The sequence below is a fragment of the Leuresthes tenuis genome, unplaced genomic scaffold (assembly GCF_036924035.1).
Source record: "Leuresthes tenuis unplaced genomic scaffold, fLeuTen1.0.hap1 SCAF_6, whole genome shotgun sequence".
Classification (NCBI taxonomy): domain Eukaryota; kingdom Metazoa; phylum Chordata; class Actinopteri; order Atheriniformes; family Atherinopsidae; genus Leuresthes; species Leuresthes tenuis.
In genome coordinates this window covers 36498757-36524335 of record NW_027325360.1, presented here as the reverse complement: position 1 = coordinate 36524335, position 25579 = coordinate 36498757, and the positions used below count along the sequence as shown (strand labels likewise).

The 25579-nt window shown below is 38.5% G+C and overlaps 1 protein-coding gene across 1 annotated transcript in view; it reads left to right on the top strand.

Annotated features, from left to right (window-relative positions):
• Positions 1 to 25579, top strand: part of LOC140310343 (zinc finger matrin-type protein 4-like) — a 232985-nt gene that overhangs the window by 132941 nt on the left and 74465 nt on the right. The window contains exon 5 of the mRNA XM_072388619.1: positions 15346 to 15567. Within this exon, the coding sequence (XP_072244720.1) occupies positions 15346 to 15567 (222 nt within the window). The remainder of the gene's footprint in view (positions 1 to 15345; positions 15568 to 25579) is intronic.

Below are 25579 nucleotides of genomic sequence, written 5' to 3'. Positions count from 1 at the left end.
GTCATCAAAACACAAACTACTAACTTATTCTTAATGTATTGAAGGAATCTCCAACAAGAAGGGGGCACGTACACGCCTGCTGCACCACTGTGTTTTTTGCTTTATTCATGTCAGTTTGTTTAGTTATCGTCATTATCAGGGTGCCATAGCTCTACTAAATGTCAAGGAATGTGTGTTTTTTATAAATCTGTGAACTATTTGCTGTAAAAAAAACAACAAACAAACTAAATACTGATGGCTGATGCCATGGCAGGTTCCCTTCCAAATTTAAGACCAATTGCAAATAAAAATGTTTTATATATTTTTTCCAAAGATATCTTGCCAAATAGAAATGCAATAGAAATACAGCATTGGGTTCTGTTTCCACTTTGTCTTTGGATGACTCAGATTGCCATCTGATAATGTAGTGCTGCACTCTTTGCTATTTGCTCTCCTTGTCACATGTCAGTGACAGACACAGCCATTAAGGATGCCATCTGTGGCCAATGGTTCAGAACAGAGACAGTGGCGTCCCAGCCACAAGAAGGGGTGGCACAACTATCAATCCTACTGACATCCAGCAAACCAAGCCTTTACGACTCACCTCTCCACAAACAGACACATTGAAGAAAAAGAAAGATAAATTACAGGCTGCTGCTAACATCCACTTTTAATAACCAGAGTTTAAAATGTTAAATGTGACTTGTTTTCCCCAGCTGTATTACTAATGCATCCAGTAGATAAAGAATGGCTTTATCAATGAAGGACTGAGTGTGTTGTTCTTGAGGGGTGACTCACCCTGCAGCTGACATAAACGAACTGTGAGCTTTGGACAGAGCAGGATTTATTCTCTGAAACTGTAAATTAATTACCTCTGTTGTTCAGGCACCCAGATCTGTCACAAATAGAGGTTGCCAGTAAGATAAATCCAGGACACCCGGAGGTCTGCACTATTGATTTCTACATAAGTAACGTCAGCAGTCAGCAGACTGGCCGAGTTCCTCTGTTGAACCGCCTGTCTCTCAGGACCAGCTGTTGTTCCTGCCTGCTGGCAGCCAGCATACATCTACAAAAATTACAGCTCTGTGAGCGTGGACGCCAACGATCCATGCAGGTGATGCCATGAAAAAAAATTCAATGAGCCACATAAGATTAAATTGAGGTTTAGATCCCAATTGAATGTGTACAAAAAAAGTTATTTTATTTTATCTTCTATCAGCTAACTGATAACCTTTCTGTGCCCTTTTACGCAGACACAGCTGTGTTAAATGTTATACACCCACTGACCCACATAGCACACACTCATCTACACACATTTTTGTGAAATCAACTGATGGTGTTGCAGTTGCTATTCCTGTTCTATTTCATAGCACAGGCTGGATGAATGTAAGCTGATTTGTCATTACCAATTTTGTCTCACTGTAGGCTCATGTGTTTTCATATTCACCTTCATGGTTTCTATATAAGCATGATTACCACACTGAGCTTTTTTCAGCTGTTTGGGCTGTAAGCACAATATCTGCCACGAATGTCACTTCCTTTAACATCTGCTGCTTTTGTTGGGCTGTATTACAACTAATTTGTAACTGCACTGCATGACGAATGGTTTATTTGAAAACTTGTACAAAACATAGCATGGCCATGGCTTTTCCATAACATTTGATTTAGGCTGTATGTCAAGACCGTTGAGAACAATTGAACTGTATGAATTCAGTTCAATTCAGTTTTATTTCTATAGCTCCAAATTACAACAAATGCCATCGAAAAGCATTTCAATAATTCAATTCAATTCAATTTTTCAATTCAATTCAATTTTATTTATATAGCGCCAGATTACAACAATTGTCATCTCAAGGCACTTAAGTAATATAGTCCAATTCAAGCCAATTGGAATTCAATTCATTGTAATCATAATCCAATTAATTCATATAGAGCCAATTAAAAAATTAATATCCAAGCTAAGGAAACCAACAGATTGCACCGAAATGTGTCTTCAGTCCAATCTCCCGTCCTGAGCGTGCCTGTGGCGACTGTGGAAAGGAACGACTCCCTTTTAACAGGAAGAAACCTCTGGCAGAACCAGACTCAGGAAGGGTGGCCATCCGCCTCGACCAGCTGGGGTTTGAGAAGACAGAAAAGAGGGAAAAGAGGGGGGAAAAACACCATAACACCATTCAAAGGATATCTGTTGGAACAGGGAAACATAGGTTAATAACCACAATAATGTCACATGTACATAAAATCAATTTTGAAATTAAACAGGAGGAAAAAGAGAGCAAAGTGAGGAAAGGTGTGACAGATGAGGTCCCCCAGCAGTCTAAGCCTATAGCAGCTTAACTATGGGATGTTTCAGGATTACCTGAGCCATCCCTAACTATAAGCTTTATCAAAAAGGAAAGTTTTAAGCCTAATCTTAAAAGTGGAAAGGGTGTCTGCTTCCCGGACATTTACTGGCAGCTTATTCCACAAGAGAGGGGCCTGATAACTGAAGGCTCTGCCTCCCATTCTACTTTTAGAAACTCTGGGAACAACAAGTAAACCTGCAGTTTGGGAGCGAAGTGTTCTGTTAGGAAAATATCTTACAATTAAATCTTTAAGATATGATGGAGCTCGGTCATTAAGAACTTTATATGTGAGAAGAAGAATCTTAAATTCTATTCTGAATTTAACAGGGAGCCAATGAAGAGAAGCTAAATAAGCTTATAACTCCCACATAAATTATTACGTCCACCCCAAACTTCGTAAGCTGCAATTGGGCTCCACCCACAATGCATACATATGCCCAAACTTACAGATGGTTATAGTGCCACCTATTTGGAAACACAAATAAGCTTATAATTCCCACATACACTATCCAATCTACCCTAAACTTCGTAGGCTGCACTTGAGCTCCACCCAGAATGGAGAAATATTCACAAACTTGCACATGGTTATAGCGCCACCTATTTGGAAAGAGAAATAAGCTTATAACTCTCACATACATTATCAAATCTACCCCAAACTTCATAGGCTGCACTTGGGCTCCACCCAGAATGCATACATATGACCAAATTTACACAAGCTTATAGTGACACCTACTGGTGGCCAAATAAGTCACTTATAACTTCTCCATACATTGTCTGATCTTCACCAAACTTCATAGGCTGCACTTGCGCTCCACCCAGAACGCATACATATGCCCACACTTACACATGCTCATAGCGCCACCTATTGGTGGCCAAATTAGTCACTTATAACTTCTCCATACATTGTCTGATCTTCACCAAACTTCGTAAGCTGCACTTGGGCTCCACCCAGAATGGATAAATATACCCAAACTTACACATGTTTATAGCGCCACCTATTTGGAAACAGAACCATACATTGTCCGATCTTCACCAAACTTCATAGGCCCTGCCCTGACTCCGTACATATGCGCATGCTGCCATTCACCTATATCGCCACCTGCTGGATTTTGGAAACGTCACTCTGTTTCCACACCTCACATATGATCGAACTATCCTCCTACAGATTTAATGTTAACGGCTTCAAACATGGTGTGGTTACTCTTCAGCCATGGGGGATTAACAGTTGTGATCGACTTTTCCAAAGTCTGAAGGTTGTGGCCGTGATGGGGCAACGAAAGTTGGGTCATGGCGTTTGTGGTTTGAAAGCCATATCATCATCGCAAGGTCATGAAACTTGGCACACATGTCCACGCTGACGACCTCGTACATATGTAAACAATATCGTGTGTGGCCGGAGGAAAATGTCTCTGTAGCGCCCCCTACAAATTTTATAAATACCCCTACCATTGGGCTTAATTTTGCATAGGCTGGCGAAATTCAGTACACGCCTTCGTCATGCCTAGGCGCACAAAAAAGGCTCCTGACCTCATGTTGCCAGGTCCACAGGAAGTTGGCCATTTTGAGTGGAAGATGCAAATTGGTGCAGTTTGTCATGAATGATGGTGCAGGAAGGTAGGACCCAGATGCAGACTTCCAAAAAATCAACAAAGGTTTCTTCTTTTTATTTTTTCTCCATTTGATTTAAGCTTTTGTTTTGGCACGGATGGCGCAGACAGGAATTTGCACTCGTGAAACGCAAGAAAATCCGGTTGGTTTTCAAAAGTAAAACTGCTTTCTGCTTTCTTATATATATATATATATATATATATATATATATATATATAATTGTGGCAGTGTGGTTGCTGGATGAGTAAACCTGTGAAACAGGACCTCAGCAAGGATCTGCTACTTAATGCCTGATGGTTTTGGATGCTAACAGACACTGTAATATCAACTGGCTGCAACATTAAAACCCCTAACAGGTGAAACTAATAATATTGGTTATATCCTTACAATGCTCTGCTTGGAGACATTACATTCTGACATCCAAATGGATACTTTGATGAATACCACCTACCTAAACCACAAACAAACATTGCAGCAGCTTCCCCCAACACGAAAACTTGCCTTACCACTACACAAAAACTGCTCAAGAACTGACTGGCAAGTGTGACTAATTTATCATTCATATTTGTTCCATTTCACAGACAGAACCAACAAGCCAAACCTTGGATCAGGTATTTATCAGATTTGATGGTTCACAATCCTAATTAGAAGTATCTTGGGTTTGATAGAGACACACAAACAATTTTATCGCTATCACAGCAAATTTGTGAGTGATTTTTACCCCAAGAGCACGACAAATTATAATCCAGCTATAATGGAAAATTTTGAAAGGGACAAGAAAAGCTAAAGGGCTAGCTTTGGCTGTGGCTAATGCTAGCAGTGCTGTACCTGTCTTATGGCTTTACGGTGACAACATTCATAGCATGCGTACAAGAAAAAGCTTTATGGAAGTGAAGTGCCTTCATTCACGTTGTCTCATATTAGATATATATCTGATTTAGGACGATATAACAAAAAAAACAAAACACCTCAGCCTAATTTGAACGTGGCCGATTTGGCCTGAGAAAGAGAACCCATCAGAATACTTAACCACTGTAGTTTTTGAGTGTGTGTGTATGTGTCTGTCCTCTGACTAACCAGCAAAAAGACTTTTTGACTTGATGTTGATAAATCAAGACCATAAGGTTCAGATGATTAATTTCCCGGCGAGATTCTTCTTAAAATTGCAATGGGTAAAAGCCATATTTCTCTGAGTGGTCCTTGTGCTAAGCACAATGTGTCCAGTGCAGGGCCGTACGCAGGGTCCAAAAAATACTGAGGTCATGAGTCAGAACTTCTAGTCGGATTCAGAGGCATGCTCCCCTGGAATTTTTTTAAATTCCGTTATTTAAATCTGGCCAAGAATGTGGACATTAAATTTCCACTAAGTGTGACTAATGTGACTATATCTTGTCCAATAAAGAAAGCCTCTTATTTGTTGTAAGAAAGCATTTATTGTAAGAAAGACACAAATTCATCAGAGAGAGAGAAATTCCGGGGAGTCAATTTGAAACGATTAATTCATTTATCAGTAGAGGAGAATAAGAAATGAGTCCACTTGAATCCAGTTCTTATTGATCTACTGAGAACAGCAAGACTGTCTGGATGATATTATGTCACTCGTGCAGGGCCGTATGCAGGGCCCAAAAAATACTAAGGTCATGACTAAACTTCTAGTCGGATCCAGGGGCATGGTCCCCTGGAAATTTTTTTAATTCCGTTATTTAAATCTGGCCATTTTCAGAGTCTTAAAGGAACAAAAACAACATCATCATGACTTTTAGGTTTATTTGTTTTGTTTGTTATCAGAGAACATCAGCCTCATCCTAAATGATTTGCAAATGAGTTACAATATAAAACTGGAGAATGAATTTCATCAAGTCATGGATTAGGAATAAAAAGGAATGAACTGTCCTGGGACAGAAGGATAATATATACAAATACTTCATATTTCCTTCAGTATTTAAAATAGATACCCAAGCCCTATTACACTATTATGCTGATGATAGTGCCTAATCTGTTCACTGTTGTTAAGGAAAACCAGCTTTTGAACACATTTCTATTATAATCTTACACAATACTTCAATTATCCTGCATCATACATCTGATTTTTAAAACGTATACAGGTCTGGCATAGTCTCTTCCTTTTATAGTACCTGCTCTCCCTCTATCACTGCTCCTCTTCTTGCTAATTGGCCCAAAGATTAGCTTGGTTTGGCTCAGCCTTTTCCTCCCTATCCTGTTTTCCCTTTAGGGAATAATATAAAAAAACTGGACTATCTCACTCACCTGCATCTTAATGCTAACATCAATAATATTGTTAATATTGTAAATTTTTACATTTGTATTTTAATACTCTACACTTTTACTGAAACATTTTTCTTAGTTTCTTATTTTGTGTGGTATTATTGTGCCAAGGTTTTTTTTATTCAACTTATTTATATTTAAATTCTTATCTTTAATTCTTGGTGGCAGGTAAAAAGAAAATTTCACTGCACATTGTACTATGTATGATTATGTATGTGACAAATAAAACTCTTGAAACTATAAACACAGTTAAATACTAAACTGATAGAACTGAAAACAATACGCCATTTCAACATCATGTTTTCAGATGTCAGAAGTCTTAAAAAACCTTGAGGACGGTGCAGAGCTTTTGAAATTTGAGGTAAAAATGGAGCATTATTAGACTTTTTTTAAGGACCATTATGGTGAGTCATGAAGTAAGGGCAAGTTACCACAGAAAGTTATTCATTATTATTTTGAAAATTAACCGGGTGTTTTATTTTGTTTCTGCGCACGACTTCCTGTCCCACACATCTGCTCTGTGCAGTGTTGCTGCGTTGTACTCCAGCAGAAATATATCACAGGTTCAGCATCCAACATTGAGAAATCAACACTGAATAAACGTTTAATTTTCAATCGAAGACGTCGCTGACATTTCAATCGCAAAATGAATGATGACTCAACCGGTGGAAATTGATTAACGACCGGTACTGACGGAGTTAACCAAAATTAAACTTTGATTCGATGTTTCCTTGCTATCCGAGTTGTACGCTGGGCTGCAATAAAAATATCTCCAAATTAAAATGCATTTTTTTCTCACAGTCATCTACCACTTAAACTGCTCTCCACCTACATGTTTAGCTTGATGTGCTGCTCTTCCAGTGACTGGTGAGACTGACTGACTCACTAACGGTAGCGGTGACATCAAAGTCCGACTGTGTGGTAGTTACCATAGCGACAGTGCATGTTGTTGATGACGCGCAGAACGTATGCGCAAACTGAGCCGTTGTTTTATTAAGCAGTCGCGCTACTCTTGGCTCTTCAAATATAAAATCACCACAATTTAAGCAAAACAAAAAACAAAACAAAAAAAAATACAGAGAACACGACCTCGGTATCCTCTATGGTAGTTATGGCCTTGGTCCAGAGCACTCAAATGCATTTCCATGCAGAAAAATGGGCAACAATTTTCTCTAGCTGATGCTCAAACCTTTGATATAGAGAAGCAAAAGCCTTTTCACCAAGTTTAATGTGTCATTTATGCAGCAGGTGCTACATCAGGAGCTAAAACCATCTGCCTCACAGTGAATGGGATGAGTCCGCCTCCTGAACTGAGCTGAACCCTCAGTCGAAGCACAGAGGGGTGTCAAACACTATGCCTCTAATGATGCATTAAAATAAAAGACAGGGTTTCATTCCTTTATGGGCCGTCTGTGTTATCTCTGGTACAAGACAGCCATCTTGCAATAACACAGCCTATTGTAAATGATGACTGTGGAGCTGGAGCGCTCTGTAAGTATAGTAGTAAGAACATTGAATCTGAGTGTGATTACACCTTAGTGGAGGAGGTTAGTGTATGGAGAGGTTGCACTGATGATGATGATAAATGATCTTTGCTTATAGGGTTTTTAATCATTCCTCTTTAATTCCTATTTGCAGAAGAATAGACTATTTTCTCAAGTGGGTACTTTTTATACAACATATAAATCCCCCTTATGATGCCTGAGAAAGAGATGCTAAAAAGCAGCAAAAATATAAAAAAAAATTGTAAAATCTATGAAAAAAATATACATAGCCAACTTTGTATATAGCCAACTATTATACAACCCATCTCTTGTTTTGGGTTTTCATTCCCAGGAGCAGGGAGAAAACACCAGCTCACAGGACATCACAGAGCAGTTGACGACTTAAGAATCTTTTCGTAAGACTTAGCAGCAGTATATATAGTCATGTGAAAAATAAAGTACTCCCTCTTCCAATTCTCAGGTTTTACTTTATAGGACAGGTCTGAGGAAAATACTACCTCAGATGAAGAACAATACATGACGTATTACATTATGTGATTACACCTCATTATTCAACAACCTGTAGAACCACATTTAGCAGCAATAACTTGAATGAAGTTGTTTTCTGTATGATGTAATCAGCTACTCACATTATCGTGGAAGAATTTTGCCCATGTCTTGTTTATAATGTTTCTCTTGAATATTTGTTCATGCACAGCTCTCTTGGGCTCCCACCACAGCCTTTCAATCAGGTTGACATTGACTGGATCATTGCAAAACATTGGTTCTTTTCTTCTTCATTTGTTTCAGTTTGTTTCCTTGCAACTAGACGGTCCCATCAAGGGATAATAAAAGCCACACATTCATCCAACCTTTTAATGCACAACTTGTAATAGCATTCTAAGAATGCAGGAAGTCTTTCTAAGGTAATCTCTGCAGTCCAATAACTTTTGTGCCTCGACACAATCTCTCATTCAGCACACAAAGCCTTGACCTGAAGCCTACATGTCCACAGAGAACTAAACTCAGCACCTGAAAAGACTGGCAGCAACTTGGACAAAGTTGCAGTAAATAGTCATTTGAATTTTTTTTCTGTAAATCTTCAGAACAACTTTATTGTGTGTATTTGATGCCAGTAACACACACAAAGGTTGGGATAGAGCCCTGTTTACCATTGCGTTACATCATCCGTCCTATTAATTTAACTTTTTAATGGTTTGGGAACTGAAGATACTATTTGCTGCAGTTATTTAGAGGAATCTGTTTCCATTCTTACTGAATACAAGATTTAATCTGCTCAGCAGTCCATGGTTATTGTTGTCTGATTCTCCTCTTCATGATGCTCTATACATTTTGAAACCGGACACAGGAAAACAGGCAGTAATGGAGAATGTTTAACATTGTCCTTGTGAAATAATCTCACACCTCCCAGGAGAAGATATAATTATGATAGTGATATGTTTTCCAAAACTCCAACATCTGCCTCTACATTAAAGGTACCGTCACACATATGAAGCCATGGACATGGACACTGATGCACTCCCATAACATCACAGACGCTGGCTTTTTCTTTCTCTGATAACAGCCTGAATGGTTTTTCTCATCATTGGCACATCAAGCCAGATGTCAGTTTTTCCTAAAAGCAGCTGAAACATGGAATCACTGACCACAGAACACTTGTCTACTGTCTTGCTGTCCATCTGAGATGAGTTTGTGTTCAAAGAATTGACATATAGGTTCCTTCTTGTGTAATACAGTGTCAGGTTACACTTTCTGGATACAGATGTAGACTGATAAGAGGAAATGGTTTTCCAAACTCCTCCTGAGCCCATGTGACTGTATTGATCATTGTGGCAAGAAGGTTTTTCATGCAGTGCTGCCTGAGGGCTCCAAAGTCATGCACATCAAACACTGATTTCTCTCTGTGTTCTTTACACACTGAGATTGACCCAGATCCCCTGAATCTTTTCAGTCTTTCCTTTTCAAGTTGTTTAGTGAAGGCAATGAAAATAAATTTCTTTGGACTTTTGACTCCTAAATAAATGTACAAATTAATCCACAAATTACACATTTAGGCTTTTGCTGCTTTTGAGAAAACTTCCTTTTCTGGCTTTTTATTTAATATCATCTGAGTTACTCATCTAGGGTGTAGTCTGGCTCTCACATGTGTAGAAATTGGATCTTCTGAGTTTCCAATAATCCTGACTTTTTTTTTTTTTTTTAATTAATTGTGTCTTAGTCCCCTGTCTTAGTTCTTCCATGTCTCCTATGGCAGAGATGTCTGGCCTGTTTGCTCCACAAGCAGGCTGCCCACTGAGTGTCCAGTAGAGACTTTAATAGCCAATATTTTTTTGCAAACCGTTAAATCCATTTCAGTTTCTGGACTGCTTTTAAGCTGCTGACCTCTGACATGCTTACATATGCAACTGCAGGGATTAAATTAAACTTGACAATGTACATTTACATACTATTTGAAAAGGTCGCCCTACGCTCACAAATTCCCAGATTTAAAATGTACATAATAGCCATTTACTATAGAGGACAGCATCAGCCAAGTGCTGACAGTAAAGGGTCCATACATCCTCTCTCCTCCATGTTTTTCCTCTGCAACTGCCATTTTGAAATGTTGACTGGTGTAATGGAACGTAATGGAAAAACACTAAATGTTGACTTAGGGTGAGCTGAGCGCTGGAGTGTTAAAACTGATGAAGCTGATTGTGGCATTTTGTGTGGAGGGCTCACTGTCACGCAGCACTTTGGGGTTAATGTTGTCACCCATGCATGAAGACACAAGTGTGCAGCCCCGAGAAGAGCAGGCTCTTTCTTCCGTTTGCCAAGTAGAATTTAGGTTTTCCTCTTCAGACACTTAATGGAGATAACAGCTTGTTATTCACAGAGCTGCACTATCAGGACCACTGCAGTTGTAACACTGCTGCTGATGAGAGCTCATTAAAAGTTTTACACTGTTCACTGTCTGCTTGCTAAATCCAACTTGTGTTTTCACTGCGTTTGTATTTTTTATAGTCTTAGATTTTTAGGGTTGTGGCTAGCATAACTGACTTTAAAGCAACTCGCAACAAACCTATTCTTGAGCAGGGTTTTTTCTGCATAGACGACCAATCATTTCCTATATTAATCTTTGCAAAAACACAACCATCTGGGACAAATTAGCTCAAATTATTGTCCATTTTGTATTTTCTTTACAGGTAAACATGAGGGAGGTTGTACAACAGATCAACAGATCCACTGACAGATCAACTGAAACTTAACAACAGCATGAAGCTGTATATTTTGTTTTATCATGTTGGCTATTTGTCTTACAAATCTATTACTCTCATCCATGACTACTCTTATGGTTAAGTATTGAAGACTACATTGTCAAAGACAGAACAAAAACATTTCACCATCCAATAATTGAAAACTGCACCTGTACAACCACAACAACTCGTTGCCACTCATAAACTACATTATGTACCCCTTGATTGTCCATATCCCTCAACTCGCACCAGACTTCTGGGATAGTAAATATTCACTGCTTTGCTGAAGTTTAGAAAAAAATGTCATAGCTAATGACAATGGTCTTGTTAAGGCTAGATTTAGTTTGTCAGTTTTTAAAAGCTGTAAATCTAAATACACTTCTATACCTGTTTTTCTTCCAGGTTTTCAAATTCTGTCACATATATGTGGTACCAGGATAGGCCCCCGCGACCCAACCAACGGATTAAACGGGTATAGAAAATGGCTAGATAGATATATGTGATACCAAATTGCAAATCATGAGACACACCATAAATTGGAAACTATAGAAGCCACAAGTGTATATCTTTTTCTCCAAAAGTAGCATGTTTAAACTGTTTTATTCGTTTTAAATGTGATTACACCCATTCAAACAAGCTGATCAAATGTGTTCCTGTTGCCAGCAGTGGGGCATTCAGAGCTGATCCAGTAATAACTAGGTAAGGAATTTCATTGTGTCCTGCAAGGTATGGGATACCACAGTTTCTGATCATTATAACCTTCTGAGATAATTAGGCTAGACTATTATTTTAGGCTAGGCTTTTATTTTCTGTTGGTTTGTGGATGTCACCTGCGCACAATTTGACAAAGAGTGAGCTACCAGCTCTTTTACGACAGGTAGAAGAAATCAATCTAGTTTCTTTGTGTTTACTAGTTGTAGATGTGAGTCTCTGAGTCTCCACATGACCATAACAAGATGTTATGATCTCTACATGTATTCCTGTTAGGGATGTAATGGTTACCGGTATTACAGTTAAGCACGGGGAAATTTTACACAATAAAGATTACTGTTTATGTTTGAATTAATCTCATTATCGTGGTGGATTATCGGGACATGTAATAACAGCCTCATCCAAGTCTCCCAAGCTTCGAGCAGTATCTATCCTCCGAAAATGCAACAACGTTTTCAGTTTTCATTTTGAGACACTTAGCAACTACTAGCTGAGCAGCCACTAGCCGTGGTAGCAGCTGTGTTGCTAAGTGTCTCCAAATGAAAGCCTGTCTACTGTCAGCTCCACTGAGCGTAGCCGACACAATGTAAGGCGACGTCGAATAATGTTAGAGTTAAAAACGTAAAATAATAGAATAAAACGCTGTGTTAATTTAACTCACTGCTCACAATGTTGGCCCATCAAACACACACACACAAGAACATACATGTATTTTCTCACACAGGCGCTCTTCTCACTCACACACACACTTCTTATGTATGAAAATATGTAAACAAATTTTGTGTACAAATGACAAAATAAACTCTCATTCTGTGCCAGTTGTTTGCCCCTTTAATGTGAAAGTTTCATTTTGATTAGATTTTGGATTTAAATGTTTTAGTATGATAAGAGAATCACAAGATTTCATGAAATTATTTCAATGTATGTGTTTTTTGGACATTTGTACAGCAATTAAGAATACCGCGATAATATTGTTAACCATGATAATTTGGTCACTATAATCGAGATATCAAATATTCCATATCATTACATCCCTAGTTCCTGCAACAACAAAAAAAAGAAAGAACAAAAAGAAAGTGAGCTGTTCCCATTCTTGTAGCACAGAGTCAAAGACCTGCATTGTAAATGAGTGTTTTGTTGGCATCAATGATGACTGAAGACAGTGCTGATAAATACTTGCTTTTTTTGAGGACTGACTCAGCATTGACATGCATGAAAATCACTTACCTTTCGGCGGACTGCACGTCACCAGCTTGAGAGGCTAAGGGTAACGTTGACTGACACAAGCTTACGTTAGCTTTTTCATAGTCAGGTGCGACTTAGCAGAACGAAAGTTTGAAGGGAGTGAGAAACTTGTAAGGGACTGGCGAAAAGCAGAGGTTAATCTTACTGCAATGAAGAAAACAAAGAAAGCTAATCACAGGCTGAAAGCAAGATGGCCAGAGATGGAGAAACAAGTCTACAGGTGGGAGGCTTGTCAATGGTGCAGTTACGTCTCCGCGCCCTGGTACTTGCCAAGCAGATGTATACAAATGACTTTGCAGGTGGGCTTTCTTGGTGTTACCGCTTCACGCAACGCAACAGCCTCTCTATCAGAAACCGCCAGCAGACTTCCAAGCCAAGGTCGACAGGTTTGTGAGTTCTTTGAAAAGCAGGTAACTAAACACAATGTGTCACTGGATCATATTATCAACATGAACGAGGTCTTTTCTTGGTCTTGGATTTTGTGAAATGAATTTATTTACTTTTTCTAAATAAAAGCGACTTGTAGTCCGGTGCGACTGATATATATATATTTTTTCCTCTTCATGACGCATTTTTTGACTGATGCTATTTATACTCTGGAAAATACAGTATTATATTGTAACAGTAAATAAATTTGCCTTTCAATCAGGCACACTGTCAAAAAGAAGTGCACAAGACAAATGTGCAGATGAACACACAGTGTAGCCAGTATTATACATTCATACTATCCTGTAACTCTGCTCAATTTTTCTCTCAAAGTGCACCAGATTGATACTTATATATAAGATATATATATGAAAAGGTTAAAGGTTATATATAAAATGTCCAAAATTTCTCCTGGATCAGCATGCCCCTGGACCCCCTAGAGGGGTTGTATCCTTCTCGCCTTTTGCACCCCTGACCCATTTTCATACCTGCATTGAATAAAGACTTTCCCATTGCCTTCAAGTTTTTTGTTTGTTTCTTTTTGTATCACTGTATACCGTTCTTTAGTTTATTTCATGATCAGTGTTGGTGTTTTATTTTGCATCTCAGTGAAAAAAAGTGTAAGGCATTCTTTGTAAATATTTCACTTCAATTCAATTCAGTTTAATTTATATAATTGTCTTCTCAAGGCACTTAAATAATATAGTCCAATATAATATAATCCAATGAAATCCAATTAATTAATTTCAAGCTTCTCTTCATTGGCTCCCTGTTAAATTCAGAATAGAATTTAAGATTCTTCTCCTCACATATAAAGCTCTTAATGACCGAGCTCCATCATATCTTAAAGATCTCATTGTAAGGTATTTTCCTAACAAAGCACTTCACTCCCAAACTGCAGGTTTACTTGTTGTTCCCAGAGTTTCTAAAAGTAGAATGGGAGACAGAGCCTTCAGTTATCAGGCCCCTCTCTTGTGGAATAAGCTGCCAGTAAATGTCCGGGAAGCAGACACCCTTTCCACTTTTAAGATTAGGCTTAAAACTTTCCTTTTTGATAAAGCTTACAGTTAGGGATGGCTCAGGTAATCCTGAAACATCCCATAGTTAAGCTGCTATAGGCTTAGACTGCTGGGGGACCTCATCTGTCACACCTTTCCTCACTTTGCTCTCTTTTTCCCCCTGTTTAATTTCAAAATTGATTTTATGTACATGTGACATTATTGTGGTTATTAACTTGTGTTTCCCTGTTCCAACAGGTATCCTTTGAATGGCGTTATGGTGTTTTTCCCCCTCTTTTCCCTCTTTTCTGTCTTCTCAAACCCCAGCTGGTCGAGGCGGATGGCCACCCTTCCTGAGTCTGGTTCTGCCAGAGGTTTCTTCCTGTTAAAAGGGAGTCGTTTCTCTCCACAGTCGCCACAGGCACGCTCAGGACGGGAGATTGGACTGAAGACAAGTTTCAGTGCAATCTGTTGGTTTCCTTAGCTAGGATATTATTTTTTTAATTGGCTCTATATGAATGAATTGGATTATGATTACAATTAATTGATTTCCAATTGGCTTTAATTTGGATATATTATTTAAGTGCCTTGAGATGACAATTGTTGTAATTTGGCGCTATATAAATAAAATTGAATTGAATTGAATTCTAAGTTTTTTATATATAATCTGCAATAGTTTTTTATTTAAATGTAAGACCTTTGGGCCAATGTTTGTTGCAGCACGTGAACATACCTCAAAGTAGTGATTGTCGAGTCTTACATAGCTGAGGTCTTGATAATATGTTTATCAGGTCATTAACAGCCAGACAAAATATGTTGTGTTTGAATTTTCTTTTATGACAAAAAGGCATTGAAGTTTAAAAATTGAGGAATTATTGATTGTACATGGGTCTTCTTTTACAAAAAGTTAAAAAAAAAGTGAGAAAGTGTGGTCAGGAAATTGTTAAAATTTAGTGAGGAACATTTGCCTCATCAACTCATTTCTTTTTGTTGGTTTTTTTGTCAGAGGCGCCCCCCAGTCCTGTAAGGAGCTCCCTAGAAACGTCTCCCATGACCTCCCTGCGACAGCGCCGCGAGTCAGATCGCTACTGCCAGCTATGCAACGCTTGGTTCAACAACCCCGGTATGGCTCAGCAACACTATGATGGTAAGAAGCACAAGAAGAATGCCGCCAGGGCAGATCTGCTGGAGAAGTTGGGCAAAACTCTGGACATGGGTGAGATAAAAGGTATAGAGCACCATTTCAAACATTTTATGTCTGTCAGCAATCAGTACATGAAAACAGTTTTAGCTCCCCAGTAGGATCCATTCATAATTGCTAGCCATTACTGATGGTACCCCAACATCCAACAGTGTGGCTTGGAAGTCTTGATCGAGTTGCTGAGGCTCACAGCCCTTAGCTGAAGCACTTTTGGTTAGAAAAAAACACTGCATATCACCAAGATACTTAGAGACCTGCCATTTTTAATATGCTATATCTCAGTTCTCTGGCTATGAAAATTCGGTAATTGACAAAGTGACTCAGATGTTCCACTTTCTCTTGTCCATTTCTCTTAGTTCCAACACACTGGCTTCAAGAAATGACCATGTTTTGGCTAACTTTTCCAACTATTGTCAGGTGCCATTGTAGCGGTTCATATACAGACTACATAAATGTTTCCCATTTTCATTGCATAGACAATACAATTAGAAATATTCATCATTAAATCTTACTAGACTGACAGTGTTAAGGGAAATTTGGTCACTGTATTTAGACAGCTAGGGAAGACGAGACAAAGATAGTAGTCATGTTGAATTCAAGTTTCTGTTTGAATTATAAAAGGCTTCTTTCACTCAAAATTTATGCCCCTCTATGACTGAAAATATGATGAATAAGACACTCTGTGAAAAAAAAACACTTCTACATTTAATACATGTGCTGTACTGTTAATCTGAAAGACAGCAGTCTTGACTACAGCTGTCAGTGTGACTTATTGTGGAGTCCATCAGCACGTCACAAGCTGTTAATTTTATATAAGAGGGTGAGAAAATGTTCTTGCTTACTGTCTCCTTGTCAAAGTATGTCACTAGAAACTACATAATATTATTGTAGCTAGCAGAGAGCTGGCTGCCAGAAGAGCAGAGGGAGTCCAGGGATCCTGGAAAGGGCACTGGTGCATTACAGCACTGAATGAAAGAAGCAAGTTCTTGCAACTGATTGGAGAAGTTGATGAGTTAAGGCCTGACTGGTTCTTACAGGTGTGCTGTAGTGGGTTTGGGACAAACTGAGTGGTTGCTTTATGATATTGATATTTTCAATACATGTTGTTTATTTAAGGAAACAGCACATCATATCTTAGTTATAGTTGTCGTGTAGTCTATAGTTTCTTCTTTTTAATGAAAAATAGTGTTTGAACATCCCAGCCCGGTTGTAGTATACTGGCTCAATGCTGGAAGCATTTTCCTAAACACTGTGTTTAGACACTTATTCACATTTGGCTATTATTATTATTTTTTTTCTGAGGCTGATACCTCTCAGCCCAAGACAGTGCAGCCACTCGCGCTTGCAGATCATTTATGGGAAAGGTTGTTCCAGAGAAGGCTTACTGCCGTCAGATGATTATCTGCTATCTTCATATCATGATATTTTCTTGAAGCCTAACAAAGTAGGTTTGTTGCGAAATTGTAACCTGTGAGTTGCATTGACTTTATTTACACAACTGGTGATAGCAAGCTTAGAAAAGTCTGCAAACATTGGTTATAAATGAGCGTTGGACCAATGCTGATGCAGGCTAACTGAGGTGTCCGTTCAGTCAACATTGTATTTTTTGCAAACTCTTTTTTCCTGACTTCCAAAAGTTTTTTTGCTGGAAAGATTTTTGGCAGAAAAATACACTTAATACACTTAAGCTCATGCTTCTTGTGCTAGTTGATAGCATATCCTTTATCTGTCAATGGTTACCAACAAAAACAGACTATTTCTGCTGCTACATTTAATAGCTGGCAGTATTTTCTGTTCATCGAACACATTTTCTATTAGTTACAAATTAACAGCATCTGGCATGATTGTTGAGCCAAAGTTTGATTGTTGAGCCAACATTTAGTTTTAATTTAATCTGTTAACAGCATTTGTATGTAAAACCACTGTGGCTGATCAACATGTTGCCTCACTGCCCAAAGATGCACAGGGTGCGTTGATAAGAATTTTCATATTGCACTTTGGTGAGACAGACATGAATGGTTGTGTGTCACGGTTAAAACACAGTTGAGTCAAGCTGTGGTTACAGGTCCACTGGACCATTTAACTGCACCCCCATCTTTGTAGCTGTTTGTATGCACAGGAGTGAAGTCCAGTTACTGAATTCAGCTAGATACAGCTGAATTCACTGCACAGGTGTCTTTAAGTTGGTTAAATGATGATTTGGTCAGATGAGGCTGCTGTTATAAAATATTATTTTATTTTAGACAGTCTGGAAATACTTTAAGTGACTGCAAATGTACATGTTGTCTTAATGGACAGACTTTCTCAATTTCTGACATGTTTTGCCATTTGACAAGAAACAGGAAAGATATGTGAGTGGGAGCATCTTTATAGGGAATTCAAATGTATTAATATAGTCTTTCACTTTACTGTTTTTGTTTTTAGAAAAAAATTGAAAAAGAACTTTGAATGTGTGGAGCACTTAGAGCAAAAGGGGATTTGATCACCAACCTCTTTGGTTATATATTCTCTAAATGAAGAAGCTTTATTAAGTACAATTTTGATCAGACTAAAATATTTAAATGTATTGTAAAAGTCTGGTTTTGGTCAGACTAACATAATAAGGAGTGTTTTGACAAATAGTAATAAATAGTCAAATAAATCTTGCAGTTTCACGAACTATTTCTAAATCAATCCAACAGTGGAATTCTGATCCACATAACCACCAATCCAACAAGAAACCAATCAACAGTCACCAGATTAACAAGTGCTGATGCAACAGAAGCTTTATTATTCATGTTCTACAGTAATAAACTAGATTGAGTCATGTGGTGTTCCTCAGACTTAGTGTCTTAAAACAAACAATGTGAATGAGCAAGTCTGAGCTTTGTATTTTGAGGGGCTTAAATCCATATAGAACTGTTTGTGAGGTTCAGCCAGTTAATTAATAAAATACATATGTGTGGGAAAAAATCAACAAATGTTACTGAACCCTATAATCAAATCTACGGGTTCAATAGTATGTGCAAAACCAGCAGTGTGAGGCTTGGGAGTGAAGGGAAAAGCAGCAGATTTATCCAGCTGCTGGACAGAGAGGAAAGGCAGCCTGCCGCTGGAGAAAAGAGTGAACTTCTCTGCTTTCCTTCTTTTTGTTTCTGTCCACATCCTTTGCTTGTTTTGACTCATACGTCTGTTCCCCCTCCCTGACCTCTTGTCACACCTCTTAACTAGGGATGTCCTGATCCAGATTTATTTTGCCTCCCGATACAATCCGATTTTTTTAATGATTAGTCTTGCCGATACAGAAATGTATGGTATTTTACAGAATTAACTACAGAATCATGGTAACAAACGGTAAGTTTCATTGTGTGGAAAAGACTGGGATCATTGTTTTGTGCAAGGCAACATCAGACTTGAATTAAACATTTCTTTCCTATTTTTTAAAAAACAAATAAACAGATAATTATAAATATACTGAATTACTTATTTATTTAATAATTGTGCAAACACTATAAGCCATAAGCCATAAAATTAGAACAAGTGTAACTGGTTCAGTCAGTGCAATTACGGATTCAAAATCCAATGTAAAACAAAATATGAAATGATAAAGGAGCTGAAATTGAAAAAAACCCAATACCTTCACTAGGTTGGTTGGTAGACTTTCAAAATAAATAGCAATCAGCTCCTTATATAGTTTAGTGCAAATGGGAATTAAACGTCCATTACAAAAGCATCTGAACAAAACAATAGCTTCTCTAGCTTGGTAAAAACAAAAACAAAAATCAGAGAGACTACCCTAATTTATTTCACCACAAGAGGGGGCAGAAGACTCTTGAATGAATGCCAATGCTGGACAGGATAAGGGGTAAATTAAAAAATAATAAATACATTTTTTTAGAATAAATAAATAAAAAAATCGTCGATATGGATCGATACCCAATCTCGAATTTTCTTCGATATCAGTACTGATATCTGATCCAAATATCGGATCGGTGCATCCCTAATCCCTAATCTGCTGAGAAAATGTGCAATCTGACTCTGATTGGTGCTGTATGATGATATATTTAACAGCAATGGAAAGTTGATGGCAAAGAGAATAAATGCATGGGCAGGTCATTGGCACTTTGAGCACAAATAAAGAGGTCTTCCAAGGATAAAATGTTCCTGCTATACATTCAAGCTCCAAGCTCAGAACACCACATGATAAATAAAACCTTTGTTAGTTACAGAGAAGGTCTTTAAATCATTCCAGTAGCCTCTTATATCTCATTCTAATTATGTTCTAAATCATTTGGGATTAGATTAGAGAAGATTAGTTTCATATACTTTAACTGTATTGTTTGCAGAAATGTAAATGGGATGCAAAATCATTTGTGATAGATTAAGACACTAATGTGGACAGATTCTGAAAGCATTTCCTTTTGCTAATCATCCCAGTATGATGATGATGTTGTCTTTTTCTTATCATTCATTTTTTTCCAAAATTAAAACTGTTAATTTTATCTTTGAATAAGTCAGAATGATTATTTCACCATTGCTTTTGGTGAATTTTGTCTCATGTGGTATTTGTTCCTGTGCCTCAGCTCAGGGTTTTTGCTCAGCATTTTCTTGTAAGGTCACAACATGTAAGGTCACTGGAGGCAGGGAACAGTTGTGACATCAGAACTAAGTCAGTGGCCCAAAACCTGACTTACAACCCATGGGTTGTTTGTTTATGCTGGGAATTAGGACCAATTCCATTTCAACAATGTAAGGTTTTACATTGCATCAGTGCATCGTAAGACATCATATGATCCTTACAAAGTTATAAAATTAGGTCATTACAAGAGCCTTCTCTCTTGAGAAAGGACATGCCAGCATGGCTTAGGTTTGCAAAGTTGTAGCTGAAAAAACTACAAGATGTTTTAAACAATGATCAACACCTCATACCAACTGCTGAGCATGGTGGTGGAGGGTTGATGATTTGGGCAAAAAGCCAAAACATCTCTGCAACAAAATGGTGTCAATTAATGTGATGGTGGCAAATATGCTGTAGCCCGAACTGTGATCTTTTTCTGAACCTAAATATGTAGTGTTGGTTGATTTTAACCAAGTAGTGTTATTAACTGAACTCAACCGGGAAGTAACAGAGTATTTTAGTAAAGTGTTGCAACTGCACGCATCTTGGAAGTGAAAAGGCATCTTATGAATCTTGGTCAGAATCAGAATCAGAAAATACTTTATTAACACCCTGAAGGGGAAATCATTTTTCAAAGGGGGAGGAAAAAAAAACATGAGGAGAGGGGAGGGGAAAAAACACAGCATCCAGACTATGCTCTTTGGGGAGTACAATGTGAGGCCTGGAAAAACCTCAACAACATCAAGAACAGCAAACATTAGCTCACCATCCAACATAGACTCAAAACATAAGCAAACATTTGCTCGCTTCACACATTAAAACACAAAAATAACTTGAAGGCATGGGATGGGAGTAGGGGGGTTTGCTGCATATCTGCGTGTCAGTAGTTGCATGCGTGTCCGTAAACCCAGTGAGTCGCCTCGTCTAAACACACAATCGGTGTCTCAGTTCACAGGATGTCATCGTGATACCACAGCAGGTTGCCATGGAAAAGTCCTTGATCAGGTCCCAGACAGAGTCGACAATCACCAGTTGTCCATGAAGGAAGGGAGGGAGGAAATAGGAATTCAGAGCGTCTCACAGCAGTGATCTCAGGGGGGGTTGTTTCAGCAGACGCCTTAGATTATGATTGTTGGGTTAGGGCGAGTAGTCGTATTTCAGTGGACACAACTTACTCTGTTACAAAAACGATCCATTCGCCTTAGCAAAGCCACAAGCTTCTCCAAGATATTTTCCATATTGCAGGTAATGACCACAGTCTGAGCGCCAACAGCTCTGCCCACTGCTTCAAACATGTCAGGCAGCACGGGGTCTCGGACCGCTGACTTCTGAATTATCACCAGGGCAATGCGTTATCCAATCAGCAGATAGCCCATTATCATGGTTCCGAATATGTAAAGATCCTCAATGTCCTCAACGGAAAGAATCGCCAGACATACGACCCTCCACTTCTCCCAGGTGTCCCTCATGTAACCAACGGCAAACGTTCTGTCAGGGCAGACAGGTTTCCCCGAAGCCGAGCTTCTCGTCGAGAAAATTCTGTCAAATGCGTTGACAGACTAGTTGACTAATTCCATGATTTTAATAAAATTCACAGTCTTGAACTCACATCTCATGGTTTAATGTGCCACTGTCACCAACACTGTCTCTTACTACGTTTGTCACTGCAGATGCAATACAGCTTGATTTAGAAATTTATTTAAATGTGAGCTAAATATAAACTTTTATTAACATAGATTCTGGGTCCCTTTATTAGACAGGGCCAGATGGAGCTTCTTATATTGATCCTGTAATCTTGTAGTTATCAGTTTACTCATACAGATCCTCTGCAGATATATGGCACATTACTCTTGTCAGCACATAAACAAATCAATGTTTTAATTTGCTCTGCAGCACTTAGTTTTACTCTTGAAAGGATATGTCTATAATAAAGTCAATAAGCAGGAAAAATTGAAAATGCAAACCGTTGAACTCACTTTGGTATGTGTTGCTGCAGGAGCTTATCTGGCCAGCAGTTTTGACCAGTCAGGGCTGTTCTTCATACCCATGCATGGTGATGGAATCTGGTCTGCAATAACAGAAAAATCAGACTCTTATTAGCTCCCCAAATAGGTGACACTATTCTATCGGGATGAGGAATAATAACAACTTTCTCAGTTTTCTGATACCTGCAGTATTTTGAAAAGCAGCTATGAAACAGTTGGGTCTCGGCCCAAAGGATTGAATCCACTCTGTGGTTAGCGCTTTGGTAATAAGGTCATACTGTGTTATTGATTACTGCACTGTTTTCAAACTGCTGTCAAGGAATACAAAGAGGACTGCCACCATCCTCTCTTTATTACACAGGAATACATTAGAGCTGCTTTAAGATGCTGAATATCTGATGTACTGTTGACTCTGTTATTGTTCTATATTTGGTGTTCGTGCAGCAACAGCATGAGAGAAACACGAGCTGCAGCGTCTGCATCTGTCTTGTCTCAGTGGAGGAATTGTCCTCGTGAAAAAGCTGTCAGTTACCAGGGGACTCAGGACAGACGCAGGGTCGTTTTGGATTCCAAGAGGGTTTTATTATTAAATACAGCACACAGAGCACAGCAAGGCAGGGCGATCTCCAAGCAGAGCAAAGATGAGGGCCGTGAAAAACCTAAGCACTCTTCTCAGTAACTAAGGCGTGGAGGACGAGCGCAGCTATGAAAGTTATCCAACATAAATCTCTCCAAACTGGGAGGACAACAGTAAAGCTATGAACAATTTAACAAACAAAGGCACGGGCTCCTAAGGAGGCGGATTTAACAAAAGACGCACTCATAGCAAACAGAGGCACTATGAAGCTTTAACGATAAACTTAAAACTCTCCTTTAACGGAGGCGACCATGGAAAGTTGCAACAAAAATCACTCCTTGAAAACGGAGGAAAAAACAAGGCTATGAAAACTGACCGTATTAATAAATAAACTAAGGCTAAGGACAAGAATAATTTACAAAGCAAGATGCACTGCAGGAGGATCGCTCACTGCAGGCTCGTGGAAGCTATGGATCAAGGTTCAAGACAAAAAGGCTGGTAATGATGCTCAAATGGAGACAACATACAGGAACAAGACAAGGGAAACGCAGACTATTTGAACACATGAGGGACCAAGGGGAACAGGTGGAAACACTTGGGAATCAGGGAAGACAATGAGACACTTGACACGGGAGGAAGGGCAAGACACCTGAAACGAGAGGAGAAGGTCAGTGATTTTTTCACAATAAAACAGGAAATGGCGAGACAAGACATGGAACAGAACATAAACTGTGACAAAAGCATTGCGGGTTCAGCAACTGACAGCCAGCCAATGTAAAGAGAGACAACAGACAGCCGCAGATAATCATCAGTCTACAGTTTATTGAAGACTGACTTCCACAACTTCCATACATCATCATTATTATTACTGATCTTACTGAAAATAGTTTAGTGGTGTGTCTCTTTATGTGTAGTAAAGTGAGAGATGCAGGGGCACAAAAGCATCACGCTGGTCAGGAGGTGTGCAGAGAACAAGTTGACTTTCATTAACTAAACAAACATAGCCTTTTAACAAAGGAAAAATGGGGTGTTGAGCTTCCCATAGCATACAAAAACCATACCCAAAAAATGAACAAATCTCAACATACATATATACTCTGATTGGCCTCCTCTCCAGTTCAAATTAACCTATCAAAGTGGATCTATGGAAAGAGTACGGACATCATTAACAATTAAATCATACATTTCTTAATTTGTTTGTGCCAACACATACAAATTAACTCCTGCAATACAAAGAAAGAAAATATAGTGCATTCAAAACTAATCCACAAAATGTACAACATAAATGATCCAACTTAATTAACTGAAAATATTTCCACCCATTTTGTCCACCAATCACAACAATCTCTACCTCTTTCTGGTCTCCATAAAGGGAGACCTATAGAGGCAAGCTAACTATTTGAGCCCATGCCCAGATGCACACAGGACTGGAGAGACCAGGTGACAAAACACATTTTTAACAGTTACGATCTATCTGACCCAGCATACAGTGAGGGAGTTAGCACTTCCTCACAGTATGTGAACACTAATTAGTGGGCTTGAATTTCACATAAGATGCAGCAATAATATTATTACAATAATTGTTATACTATATTTTAATAATCCATTGTAGACATGAGCACAGGAAAGCAAACTGAATTAGTTACTATAGAATCCCTTTGGGGCCAGCCATTCTAACTACTGTTTTCTGGGCTGTGTTATTGCCTATGTTCTATGCAGTCTGAAGGAAAATCTTATGAGAATAATTTTAGAGTGAGTGCTAGGATGGCCTATTGGTGGAGAGGGATTTACATACAGCATGACTCTAAAGAACATCTCAGCCTTTTCAAGATGAGGCCCTGAACACTTCAGACTTTGTTGTCAGTTCAGATCCAGTGCCATGAGTACAGGTACTTCTTGTGTGCTACAGTTAGAGAATGTTCAGCTTTACGATCTCTGATTCTTTATCTCTCACCTGTCTTTGGCTTTCATTTCAGATAATTGGTGCTTCCTTCCTCTAGTCACTTGTTTATTGGCCTTATTCTCATTTACCTGCTATACCTGGTACTTTTTGTAAACTTTATCATTCATTGCTGACCAATCGTGCAATTTACTAATTTTGTTGTTGTTTTTTTGTTTGTTTTTTACCATATACATGAATATTTGGACACTGAGACAATTTTTCAGATACTTTTTTCCTTTTTTTTTTTAGAAGGGTTTAGGAATTACAGCACCTTGATACACAGAACCCTCCTTTTCAGGGACAAATTCACAATATAAAATTCTAATTTGTAATGCTTTTTCAGATCATATTTCTAGGCAATACCTGCCTGAGGTCTGGAAACCTCAGACATCACCAGAGTCTGTGTTTACTTCTTGGTGATGCTGTCAAGCTTCCTATGCACCTGTCTTCAGTTGTTGTTTTTGTGGCTGTCTCTGCCTTGGATTTTGTTTTCAGGAAATTAAAATGCAGCTATTGAGATCCGATGATGGACTGTAGAATGTCCCATTTCTCTGTCTTCTAAGTTTTCAAGATAACTTAGGCATGTGGCTGAATTTGAGTGGACTGGTCAATCTCTGATCACTTCAGAATTTATCTCGTTCCTTCATTTTTCTGTTCATTTTCACTCTGAACTCGTTCCATACTGCTGCTTGTTGAGGAGTATCCGAAAAGGTCATTTTTGGATCTATAGGATTTTACTGAGCTGGTAACCTAACAGTTGAAAAATGTTTGAGGCTTTTCATTGTGTATTTTAACACCTTATGTTTTCCAAACCCTCATTAAGTTTTTTTTTTTTTCAATTCTTAACTTCGTACATTTAATGCATAATGAATGAAATAGTAGAAGTGAAACACAGCAGTTCAAAGGCTGCACTCAAACACAAGTCCCATGAGAGTTGG